General features: G+C 40.1%; 1 protein-coding gene across 1 annotated transcript; it reads right to left on the bottom strand.

Annotated features, from left to right (window-relative positions):
• Nucleotides 1-13,045: 13,045 nt before the first annotated feature.
• On the bottom strand, nucleotides 13,046-13,774 carry LOC146924044 (uncharacterized). The gene has a single exon (XM_085710922.1). It carries the CDS (start codon nucleotides 13,772-13,774, stop codon nucleotides 13,046-13,048), a length of 729 nt encoding a protein of 242 aa, XP_085567048.1.
• Nucleotides 13,775-13,790: the final 16 nt, after the last annotated feature.

Genomic DNA, 13,790 nt, shown 5'->3' with positions numbered 1-13,790 from the left:
GCTGTGAAAACCATTTTCTGATTCATTCATTCACTTCAACAAAAATCCCTAATAATCCATCTTTCTCCCAAAATCCCTAATCCCTTCTTGATCACTCAATGTTTGAGCTCTTGTGCCACGATTGATCAATCATGGACAAGTTTGAGTTCTAGGAATCCGTTCAAGGTCTAACAGAGGTTAATAAAAGCACTATGCATCGTTAACCAAAGATTCAATCTTTGATTCTGTGCTAAAAACAAGCTTGCCTTCCTCTTTCTTTGAAGGTTTTGTTCCCAAACAATTTCATTCGCCATTCACTTTTCCTATTACGTTTTTGTGTGATTGATTTTCTCATTCTTTCTTCTTTTAATGCACTTCTCTCATGATCAGGAATTTTGAGAGTGGATGATGAATTATTTGTGGGAAGAATTTGTGTCTGCCTTTGAGAAAAAAAGGTACATAATGACACATGGCTTTGGATTAGTGATAAAGAATGAATCTCATCTTGCTTCTAGTCGCATAATCTTGGGCAATTTTTGGACTATAATGCCGAAAAATAATTTGAAAGGAAAATCATATATTATATATGAGTCACGATCAGGAGTGGTTCTACATCATATCCATGTGTGGCTATAGCTGCACATGAATTATTTTTTAAAAATTATTTTTAAGACTTTGTCTAATAGGTGTCAACTGAATAGTGAGATCTTGATATGGTTTAAATCCCACGCATGACAGTTGTAAAATATCATATACCAATTTATTTTTTAATATATAAATAATTTATATGTCCTTTACACATTACTAACATTTAAATATTTCCAACTATGACATTGAACATGATTCTCACTTTGACTATAAATAAATATTCATCTCTTTACTGTACCACTCACAATAAGATATCCACTTTTCTTATCTTTTTAAATTTTAATATATAAATAATTTATATGTCCTTTACACATTACTAACATTTAAATATTTCCAACTATGACATTGAACATGATTCTCACTTTGATTATAAATAAGTATGCATTTCTTTACTATACCACTCACAATAAGATATTCAGTTTTCTTAACTTTTCAAATAAAGTTAAGTTATAATGGAAGCTCTCTTAAAACTGTTTTGGAAGTTTGTGGTGTTACTTGTTGTTATTGGAGGTGCTATGGTAGAGAACGTGCAAGGTCGTTTACCACTCTGCTGTCCAATTCCTACTGTATGTATCCCCAGAATATGTGACAAACCCCCATGTTGCCGCCCCTCCCCCCCACCTGCTCATTTGAAGCCCTAAAACTTTGCAGCTTTTATGTTATTTTAAAACCAATCATTTATAATTTAAAACAGTCTATCTGATATGTAATAATTTCATTAATAAGATTGGTTAAGATATTATACTTTCTTATTCTCTATTATTTTTGCCTTCTATTCGACATTTTTGTATACGAACAAATATATAAATAGTTTGTGATATATTTAGGGATTGAGTCTGATTTGTTGTCAGTTGTTTCTATGACTTCTAATGGGTGTAATCTTCGTAATCCATGTTTTAACAATTAGTGGAGCAAATCAAAGTTCTTCTTCGTCGATTTTCTACTTACTCTGCCATTCACGGTGTTTTATCTTGGTTTTCGGGTATCAAACATTGATTAAGTTTGAACCTTTTTAACCTTGGATATCTCATTTTTTCTTGGGAAGGGAAAAAGTAAGCAAAACCCTTGAGAATCGAGGTCCGGGAGTTGTTTTCGCTACGGGAAGGTGTTAGGCACCCATAACGACTATAGTATCCTATAGGAACCGTCTTTACTTTCTACGCGCGCGCTTTATTTTTAAATGCTATTTGAAAGTGATATTTACACCTAAGGGTTTACTAAGTCAAGAATTGGAGGGAGAAGAATGTGTTTGGATTTTTATTTTATTTGAATTGAAGGAATTTTGGTTCCTTGCCTACGTACCCTTTTAAGGGATCAAATCCACCGTAGTTCTCTTCCAAAAATATTTTTGTTTTGTTGATTGATTTTAAGTTTTGAAAATTGGAATTTTTAAGAATGAGAGGGAGAGGCCTCAAGGGCATAAGGTTGTGAAATTGTGAAGTTGAATTAGTTATTTTGCAAAAAAAAAAAAAAGGTCAAGTATGATTAATTTTCATTGAAATTTGATTAAGAAAATAATGAGAAAATACAATGGGATTTTGATCCCAAGGTTTATTTAGAAAATGATTTGAGTGATCTTGTTCATATTTTGGAAAATGATTTTTCTAAGTGTAAAGCCTAAGCATTCATCTAAACATTCAATCCTAAACATACATCTAAACATGCATATCCTAGCCATACATCTAAAAAAAATATCTATGTGATGTGTGTGCATGTGTCGGTGCTTGTGTCGGTGTACATCATTAGAGTCCATTGTCCTTTACATCATGCCCTAGTTTACATTCTATGGTCTTGCAAGAATTTAAAATTGCATGAAGTAAAATACAAAATTCCTAAGTTTTACATTCTAAGTATTGGTGTGGGAATTAAAGTGCAAGAAATGAAACTAAAATGGAAGAATGAAGTATGCTTATGGAGTGTATGAGACATGAAATGAAAGGGGTTAGTAATACAAAAATATGGAAACAAATAAAGAGGATTAAAATGACTAGAAATTAACCAAGAACTTAATCAAAAAAAAAACACATGATGAAATAGTACTTGAAAGATTACTAAAATGCTAAGGCAAAGCTAAGGCGTAGAATCCTCACATCAAGGTAGGAGAAATCAAGGGAAATTAGCATGCAATACAATCATAGTATTTTCAAATCTATTTACACTTTATTTAACACAAGAAACACACATTATTCACAAGGTGAAAGCCCCATCACAAGAACAGCAAGTATATACTAAAAAGAAGCAAAATCACTCCAAGAATGACATACTCAAAGCCACATTTATGTGTCAAAATTCCGGAACAAAAGTCACTTCGAACAGATGCCCAGGCCCATACCCATGGAGAAAATGGATCAGCAGGAGTCACAGGGATCGTCGGATCGATCCAATTGGATCAGATCCAACATCCAACTATTATGAAGGCCTAGGGAGCATGGTATCATGGTGGACTAGCGCACAGGGAATAAAAATGGAATGGAGATTTTAAAACAAAGCAAAACGTGAACAAACACAGTTCTTTCTTCTTCTTCCTCGCGATGCCACTTCCTCTTCGTGAGGCTTCCGGCGAGTTTGTTCCTCTGGCGTGGTGGCCGAAAACGTCACCACCATGCCGGAGTTCAAGGCCTCTCCCTTTTTCAAAGTCATTCACGTTTTTTTGAAATCAATTTCACACCTCTCGCCGGTCCGAATTCGATTCGAAGAGGAAAGAACTAGGAAAGAAGTACAGATTCAAAGAAGATGATTCTGATGTTCGAAAGTTTGAAAGAAGTACAGATTATGATAGACACGAGGTTACCTCTCCTTCGACGGTGCCGATACAATTTGAAGGAAGCCGTTACCGTTCCGATCTCGCTCAATTTCCGCCTCGTCTCTCACCTTCTTGCGATTCGGATCTGCACTAGTTCGTCGTTGCTGTTGTACCTTCGAGCTCGGATTTCTTCTCTTGAAATTCACGGTCTGAACTTGATGTTCTCCCCTTGAGATTCGGTTGTACCAAACGTGATGGTTGTGGCTTGGAATGAGTCCGATTCGAATTGGTAATTGAATGGCATGAATTGGTGAATTGGAGGTTGATGATGGTGGATATTAATGAATTGGAGAAGATTGAAGGTTGTTAGGGTGGTTGTGGAGGTTGAAGGTGGTGGTTATGGAGGTTGAGGTGAGGTTGAAGATGAAGTTGTGGTGGTTGTTAGAGAGAGAAAGTGAAGAAAAGAAAAAAAAAGTTAGTTAGGGTGGAGATTGTGGTGGTTGGAGGAGTTTGTTGTGGTGGTGGAAGAAGAGAGGGAGTTTGTTATGGTGGAGGAAGTGGTGGAGAAAGTTTGTTGGGGTGGAAGGAGAAGAGAGTGACACGGTTAGAGAGAAGAGGGAAAAAAAGAAATTGATATTTTTATGATTTTTGTGTAAAATGATTAGTGAGGGAAAAAATGATTAGTTCCCTTGACCTTGACCATGACTCATCTATTTATAGGTGATGAATGGGATTGATGGACCAATGAAACAATGCCATGTGTACTTGAACTTAACAAACCTTGACTTTGACTCTAACAAACTTGAAAAAGAATTAAAATGCAAATAACAAAAGTACAAGGACCAAAATGAAAATTAAAACTAAAATTGAATTGAAAAAGTAAATTGAAAATTAACGTAAAGCGAGACGATTAAAAGCAACAAAGCAGATTAAAATGAATCAGAAATTTTTTGTGAAATGACCAAAATCCCCCCTAGGGACTAAAACGACTCAAAATGACTTCGATGCAATTTTAAAATGGTTTTTTGACAGGGAATTAAAGTAAGAATTTATACAAGCAATTGAAAAGACTCAGAGACAAATTTTTAGAGACTAATCAGGGTTTTAACACTGGAAATGACTAAAATGCCCCTAGGGGCTAGAATGACTCGAAATGACCTTAAACATAGTTTTTGAAATGGATTTTAACATGAGATTTAAACAAAAACTCATTCAGACCAATTGAAAAGACTCAAACATACCTAAAGGACTTAAAATGAGTTTGGATGCAGGAAATGACTAAAATACCCTTTTTCATGAATTTTGCAAACAATATTGAAATAAGATGCAGAGAAAGATGCAATTGATCAGAGATAATTTCAAATGACTTGGAATGTAAGAAAGAATATTTTGAATGACTTGAAATGCAAGAAAAGAAGAATTGAGCTAGTATTTTTTTGGTCCAAAATTAGGGTATGACAGCTGCCCCTATTTAAGTTTCTTTGTCCGGAGGGTCAAGAGACGAAGTCTTTGATTTGACAGGACGAAGATACTTAAATATTAACATTTGCACTATTTTTGGACATAAAAATACGCTCTCAGATTTTCAAAATGTGAATGTCATGCAACGTTTTGATTATGAATGCAAGACAAACGAAACTGGAGTCTATAAAGCATGTCATATCACTGGGGGTTTAGGTAGACATTGACAGGGTAGACAATCCAGGGGACAAAAGAGAGGTACAAGCTGTTCTTTGGATCGAACCTGCCACTTGACCAAGAAATACAAACAAGAGATGGGTACAAGCTGTTCTTTGGATCGAACCTGCCACTTGACCACGTAATACAAACAGAATATGAGCACAAGCTGTTCTTTGGATCGAACTTGCTACTTGGCCGGGAATAGAAATACAAGACAGGTACAAGTTGTTCTTTGGATCGAACTTGCTACTTGACCGGAGATATAGACATATAGGAAGATACAAGCTGTTCTTTGGATCGAACTTGTCGCTTAATTGAGAATGTAAACAGATGGGTAGGTACAAACTGTTCTTTGGATCGAACTTGTTGTTTGACCTAGAAATATAGACAAAAGACTGATACAAGTTGTTCTTTGGATCGAACTTGCGGCTTGATCAGTATCACAACATGTAGGTTGGTGCAAACTGTTCTTTGGATCGAACTTGCTGTTTGACCTAGAAATATAGACAAAAGACTGATACAAGCTGTTCTTTGGATCGAACTTGCCGCTTGATCTAGAAATATAGACAAAAGACTGATACAAGCTGTTCTTTTCTTTTTAGACAAAGTATTTCTTGAATATATCGGCATTAACAGGATTTGGGAGTTCAACACCATCCATGTGTGTGAGAATCAAAGCACCACCAGAGAAAGCCTTCTTGACAACATAAGGACCTTCATAGTTAGGTGTCCATTTGCCCCTTGGGTCAGGTTGCTGGCTTATTCTTCTTTTCAATACAAGTTCGCCTTCCTTGAATTCACGAGGTCGGACTTTCTTGTCAAAAGCATTCTTCATTCACACTTGATACAACTGTCCATGAGCCATAGCATCCATACATTTCTCTTCAATCAGATTCAATTGATCGTACCGACTTTGACACCATTCAGCCTCAGTTAATTTTGCTTCCATGATCACTCGAGGAGATGGAATCTCCACTTCCAGAGGGAGAACTGCTTCCATACCATATACAAGAGAGAAAGGAGTTGCCCCGGTTGAACTGCGCACTGTAGTACGGTAACCATGCAAGGCAAACGGTAGCATCTTATGCCAGTCTTTGTAAGTAGTGACCATCTTTTGAACAATCTTCTTGATGTTGTTGTTAGCGGCCTCGACTGCACCATTCATCTGAGGTCTATAAGGAGAAGAGTTGTGATGTTCAATCTTGAATTCTTCACATAAAGCTTGCATCATGCTATTGTTCAGATTGGAACCATTGTCAGTGATGATTTTATTGGGAACACCATATCGACAGATGATGTTATTCTTGATAAACTTTACTACCACTTGCTTGGTTACATTTGCATAGGAAGCAGCTTCAACCCACTTGGTGAAATAGTCAATTGCCACTAGAATGAAACGATGTCCATTGGAAGCTTTTGGTTCGATTCTTCCGATCATGTCAATGCCCCACATAGAGAAAGGCCATGGGGAAGATATAACATTGAGGGCATGTGGAGGCACATGAATCTTATCAGCATATATTTGACATTTGTGGCATTTCTTGGCATGTCTGTGGCAGTCACGTTCCATGGTTATCCAGTAATAGCCGGCTCTTAACAGCTTCCTTGACATGGTGTGGCCCGAAGCATGGGTCCCAAAAGTACCATCATGTACATCATGCATCAGTTTCTCAGCTTCTTGCTTATCAACACACCTCAACAAGACCATGTCATAGTTCCTCTTGTATAGGATTTCTCCGTCCAGAAGGAATCTGCTAGTCCATCTTCTCAAGGTCTTTTTATCCCTGTTGGAAGCACCAGGTGGATATTCATGATTCTGCAAGAATTGTTTGATGTTATGATACCAAGGTTTTCTATCATTCACATCTCTATCAGCTTGATCTAGCATATTTTCAATAGTAAACACATGAGCGGGTCTATCAAGGCGCTATACTTTGATTACGGGCACGTCATTCCAGTGATTGACACGAAACATGGAAGACAAAGTAGCAAGAGCGTCAGCCATCTGGTTTTCATCCCGAGGGATATGGTGCAGCTCAACCTTGGTAAAGTATGTCAACAGACGTCTTGCATAGTCACGGTAAGGGATCAGCTTCTCATGATGAGTCTCCCATTCACCCTTTATCTGATTAATAACAAGTGCAGAATCTCCATAGATGTCAAGGTGCTTAATTCTCAGATCAATGGCTTCTTCGATGCCCAAGATGCATGCTTCATATTCGGCTATGTTGTTCGTGCATTCAAAAGTTATTCGTGCGGTGAAAGGAATGTGGTGCCCCTGCGGAGTTACGATAATGGCTCCAATCCCTTTACCATAAGCATTAACAGCACCATCAAACACCAATCCCCATTTACTGTTGGGATCTGGCCCTTCGGTGATCAGTGGCTCTTCACAGTCTTTTGCTCTCAGATACATAATCTCTTCATCAGGGAAATCAAACTTAATCGGCTGGTAATCATCAAGAGGTTGACAAGCAAGATGCTCAGCAAGGACGCTTTCTTTGATTGCTTTTTGGGCTTTTTACACAATATCATATTCAGACAACAACATTTGCCAACGTGCAATCTTTCCAGTAACAACAGGCTTCTCAAAGATGTACTTGATTGGATCCATTCGGGATATCAACCAAGTTGTGTGATTCACCATATAATGACGCAGGCGTTTGGTAGCCCAAGCTAAAGCATAACATGTCTTTTAAAGCATTGTATATCGAGTCTCACAGTCGGTGAACTTCTTGCTCAGATAGTAGATAGCATGTTCTTTCTTTCCAGTCTCGTCTTGTTGGCCGAGAGCACAACCCACGGAATCATCTAACACTGACAGATACATAATCAAAGGCCTTCCTTCCACTGGCGGGACAAGGATAGGTGGTTCCAACAGGTATTCTTTAATGCTATCAAAAGCTTCCTGGCATTCATCATTCCATACAACAGGCTGATTCTTTCTGAGCAACTTGAAAATTGGTCCACAGGTAGTAGTCATGTGAGATATAAATCTTGAAATATAATTCAGACGTCCGAGGAAACCTCTGACTTGCTTTTCAGTTTGAGGGGCTGGCATCTCCCTGATAGCTCGGACTTTGTCAGGACCAACTTCAATGCCTCTTTGGCTGACAATGAAGCCTAGCAACTTTCCAGATCTTACACCAAATGTACACTTGTTAGGATTCAACCGCAGCTTGTACTTTCTCAATCTTTCAAACATCTTTTTCAAATACACAACATGTTGCTCTTCATCACTTGATTTTACGATCATATCATCAACATATACTTCAATCTCTTTGTGAATCATATCATGAAACAGAGTTGTCATACCTCTTTGATAGGTGGCACCAGCATTTATCAAGCCAAACGGCATCACTTTATAACAGAATGTTCCCCATGGAGTGATGAAGGACGTCTTTTCTCTATCTTCAGGTGACATTCGTATCTGGTTATAGCCAGAGAAACCATCCATAAAAGAGAACACTTTAGACTGAGCAGTACTGTCAACAAGCACATCAATATGAGGCAATGGGAAGTTATCTTTTGGACTGGCTTTATTCAAATCTCTGTAATCAACACACATTTGAACTTTCCCATCTTTCTTTGGTACCGGTACAATGTTGGCAATCCATTCAGGATATTCAGCTGTCATGAGGAAACCCGCATCAATTTGCTTCTGCACCTCAGTCTTGATCTTAAGAGCCATGTCTGGACGAGACCTTCTCAATTTCTGTTTGACAGGAGGGCATTCAGGTCTTGTCGATATCCGATGTTCCACAATCTTAGGATCTAGACCCGACATATCTTCATAGGACCATGCAAAGACATTTGGATAATCATGGAGAAGCTGAGTGACTTTCCTTTTCACCTCTGGCTCGAGTGTAGCACCAATTCTGATTTCCCGCCTGTTCTCTTCAGTGCCCGGGTTGATAAGCTCAATTTCTTCCTGGTGAGGCTGAATGGCTTTTCTTTCTTGCTCAAGCAGTCGAGTGATCTCATACGGTATCTCTTCACTATCCTCTTCATCTTCGGCTTCATATACAGGGAATTCAAAATTTGGAGGAACCATAGGGTCACTGTTCAACGGGCTTATTGTGGTTCAATCTGCATAATATGATTGGGATGATTTTAGAAAATGTTTTTCATGCAGATTTTTGAAATTAATAAGAAAATACAGATGTTTTGATTTTTTCCTGGCATTACCATTATTTCCAAGGAAAAGGCACTAAAAAGTAAAAAAACAAAGAGTCGCGGAAAAGACGACAACTTTTATTAATAACGGCAATGCCGAAACAAACATGCCCTTACAAAGACATCACTTTCGCCTTGGGCAGAGCGAAAGGATTGTTATTTTGAAAACGAAGAAAAACATGAGCAACAAGACACATTACATGGAAGCATGCATGACTAAAGGAACATCAATGGCCTCCCAATTTCTCACAGTGCCTCCTGGTACAACAAATGTAGGCACATAACTACTTTCAGCAGCATCTTCAGCAATAGCATTGATAAACCCAGCACTGTAGAAAGTTCCAGTTGAAACGCATGAGGTCGGGGAGAATCCAAGGCCCTCTTTACGCTTGTTTTCCAAAATCTGTATCACTTTGCCCCAGCCAGCAGCTTGTCCTTCTTGAACAGCTTTCTGGGCATCTTTCAATGAGGCCATAGCAGTACCAGCTCTTCGGGGTTCTGCACCTTCAACAGTCAAGCCTTGAAATGACGTCCCTTCAGCAGACCCTGCTTCAACACAAGAGAAAGATGACACTTGGCTAACCAGATACGCTTCTTCACCATGTACAGTGACGAGCTTACCATTCTTTACAAACTTGAGCTTCTGATGTAGGGTAGAAGTTACTGCCCCACCGTCGTGAATCCATGGTCTTCCGAGGAGACAACTGTAAGAAGCATTAATGTCCATGACCTGGAAAGTAACCTGAAATGTCTCAGGACCAATGGTAATTGGCAAGTCTACTTGCCCAAGAACATCCTTGCGAGACCCATCGAAAGCCTTAACCAAATAGATGCTTCCCCTCAGAGAAATTCCATGATGACTCAATTGTCTTAGTGTAGACTCAGGCATTACATTTAAAGATGATCCAGTGTCCACCAACACATTGGATATCATGTCAGACTTGCAGTGCACCGAGATATGCAGAGCCAAGTTGTGGTGTTTCCCTGCTTCGGGGAGCTCATCGTCACCAAACCCCAAGTTGTTGCAAGCAGTAATGTTACCCACTATTCCATTGAACTGATCCACGGAGACTTCATGATCAACATAAGCCTGTTCCAACACCTTCATTAACACTTTCCTGTGAGCTTCTGAGCTCAAGAGCAGAGACAAGATGGATATTTTTGACGGAGTTTGCAGCAGCTGGTCAACAATCTTATAATCGCTCTTTTTAATAAGCCTCAGAATTTCGTCCAGATTAGACTCTTCAATAGACTGTCCTGATGGGCCGGTGTTCTTGTCAATAGGAGGAGCAACTGGTGGAATTATTGTGGCAACAGGTGTGACCACCTTCTTTTGGAACAAGGGTGGACGGACTTTTCCACTTCTCAGAGCTGTAATTTCTCCAGCAACGTTATCAACCATAGCTGGGGATACCAGAGGTACTTCCACCCCATTCTCAATCATGGTTGCATCGTTCTTGTAAGGGATTGCTTTTGTAGAGGCATACGATACCGGACCAGGTAACCTGATCACCAAAGGTTCAACATTCCTTGTCTGAGATACACCTTCAGCCGGAGAATCATGAAACACTGGCACAATCACACATACATCCCTGGCAATCAAGTGCTTGCTATCCATTAGGCTCTGTATATCATCTTGCACCACACAACAACCCATAGGATTTTGAAGACATTCTGAGCAAGAAGCATGATCGTGATTAAACAAAGAGGTTTGGCAAAGTTTGACATGTAGCGGTACCAAAGGAGTAGCAACATTACGGACATCCAACATGGGATCCTTTTGAGAAACAGGAACTCTTTCAAAAGTCTCGATCATGTTAACAGCAGCATGGTTTGGGAGTGGATTGTCGAGAACATGAGTAACACTATTTTCAAAGGTCAACCGTCCTCTGTCCATCAGGTCTTTTACAATATATTTCAGAGCGTAGCAACCCTCAACATCGTGGCCTTGAGCGCCCTGATGGAATTCACATGTGAGATCATGTCGGAACCTGGGAGGCAATGGCGTAGGCGGAGGCTTGCCTGGTCTGGTGACACAGTGGCCCTTAGCAAGTAGAGTTGGGAGCAGATCGGCATACCGCATTGGTATTGGTGGAAAATAAGTCTTGGGCCGAGGACCCTGTGGCGGCTGCTGTTGTTGTTGAGCAGGAGGCTGTTGTTGTACTTGTTGAGCAATGGCATTAACGGGCACGGGTGGTTGACCCGGTGGCAGAGGATACTGCTGGTAAAATGGTGGGAAGAAAGGATGTTGAGAGTACTGCATGTATTGGTAGGGCAGAGGTAACTAAGTAGCATTAGCAGGTGTAGACTGATTACCAGATACCATCCCTACTTCAGATTCTTTCTTCTTATGGTGGCCATTACCATACTTCTTCGGCGCACTAGCTGAAGATTCCCCTTTTTCAAGAACAATGATACCCTCTCTGACAGCCTCCTCTAGACGAGTTCCCATAGTAACCATGTCGGAGAAGTTATTTGGAGCAGAAACTATCATTCTTTCAACATATTCTTTCTTCAAAGTCTTCAGGAACGTCTGTGTTAATTCTTCCTCATCAAGCCGAGGAGACACACGGGCAGCTGCCCCTCTCCATCTCTGGGCATATTCACGGAAGGTTTCATCTGATTTCTGGGACAAAGACTTAAGAGAATCCCTATTTGGCTTCAAGCGGGTATTAAACTCATAGTGATTTTCAAAAGCAGCAGCGAGTTCCTCAAAAGTATGGATATTGTCTTTGCTTAAACCAGTGTACCAATCTGCCGCATCTTCCATCAAGCTATCCTGGAAGCAATGGATCATCAGCGCATCATTATCTGCGTGGTTGGCCATCTTTCGGACATACCGAATGACATGGCTATGTGGACAAGAAGATCCATTGTATTTGTCAAAATCTGGCACTTTGAACTTCTTAGGAACCTCAAATCGGGATACCAAGCACATATCACGAGCCTTAGCAGAAACACCATTCCCACGACTAGCCTTGACCTCACGGAGTTCTCCAGCCAACTCTCTCAACTGTCTTCTCATAACTTCCATCATAGGGTCTTGTCCACGCGGAGTATCAACATCAATTACCTGTTGCACAGTGTGTACAACAGGTTCGGTAACAACAGTAGTCACTTGAGGCATATAGATAGGTGTAGAAGCAAGAGTTGTCACATGAATCTGTCCTTGATTGCCAATACCAGAAATACCAGCCGCAGTATTAGGAGCATAGAAAGCTGGGAGTCGATAAGGGTGTCCATTGGGCATAACAAACCGAGCATCAGACATCACAGTAGACAGTGGGATAGATGGAATCACTTCAGTAGAAACTGGAACAGATGTGGCTGGTTGTTCTTGTGCAGCCATCATAGTGGACATAGCGTCATGAGCCTTAGCCAAGTCTTCTTTCATAGCAGCCAATTCGGCACGGAGCTGAGCATTTTCTTCTTCAAAGTTAGCCATGATTCTTCTCTTGTAAAATCTTGTTTGATGAACTCTATCTGGTTGGTACACCTTACGAGCACGAGCCACTTTTCAGACTGCGGCGGAAAAAACCAGGAGGCAATGAGCACGAGAGAAGTCTTTTGTGACCAATGAATGCACATGATGCATGAGATGTGTTAATGCATATGCAAAAAGACTCTTTTTGTGTTATCGAAGGGTTTTAGTCAAACTAGAAATTTTGTAAACATTACTAAACAATTGTAACATCAAAAAACAACCAAGCATCATGGAATCTTACAAGATAATTCCCTTTGAAATACTAAGCCAAGGGATAGACTTTAAAATGTAAAACAACATAAGCAAATGGAAACAACAACAGGAAATGGAAATTCTCAAGTGTAAGAAGTGGAAGCATCATCCTCAGACTCAGACCCAGACTCATAGCTGCAGTATCGTGCATAGAAGTTACGGGCACCCCTAGCCCTCTTGGAGTCTTTCATAAGCAACCTATCCTTTTCTTCAATTTCCTTCCTAGCTTTAGCCAACTCTTTCTTCAGTGTCATCACCTCATGAGTCTGCTGTTCATTCTTTCCATCCAAAGTCATAATCAAGTTCTCAGCCTCATAGTATCTAGTCTTCCACTGATGCTTCTCTCGACTCTCCATAGCTAGATGCTCCTGATACATCTCCTGAGTAGGTGGTAGTAGAGGCAAAGGCATGGTAGGAATAGATGCAGACACATATCTCATAGAGGGGTAAGGCATACCAATCTTCCTGGCTTGGTTTATCACCCACTGTGTATAGGCTTCATGAGCAACACCGGACCTTACACCCATATGTTTCACCTCTTTCTTCCGAAGCTTAGACCAAGCCTCTATGAAATCCTCTCTTATTTCCGTGGGTGCATTGGGGTAGTGGAAGAAGTAAGGAGATGTAGCAAGATTGATGGGCTTTTCTTTCATCGGGAAACCAAATTGTCGCAAGGCGAGCTCCGGGTTATAGTTGATTCCACCTCGGGTACCAAGAAGAGGTACATTAAGAAACTTCCCACCACCAAAGATAATTTCCTTGACTCTAGAAGCTGGAGTGAGCCAAACCACTTCATTAGGAGTGAGAGCCATGATCCTTTGTGAAATA

This window comes from Medicago sativa, chromosome 5 (assembly GCF_051527215.1).
Source record: "Medicago sativa cultivar Bolivia chromosome 5, Bolivia_mono, whole genome shotgun sequence".
Taxonomy (NCBI): domain Eukaryota; kingdom Viridiplantae; phylum Streptophyta; class Magnoliopsida; order Fabales; family Fabaceae; genus Medicago; species Medicago sativa.
This window is presented reverse-complemented; position numbering and strand designations above follow the sequence as displayed.

Excerpts from the sequence above, each read along its gene's own strand:
- LOC146924044 (XM_085710922.1), bottom strand. The coding sequence starts at position 13,774 with ATGGCTCTCACTCCTAATGAAGTGGTTTGGCTCACTCCAGCTTCTAGA.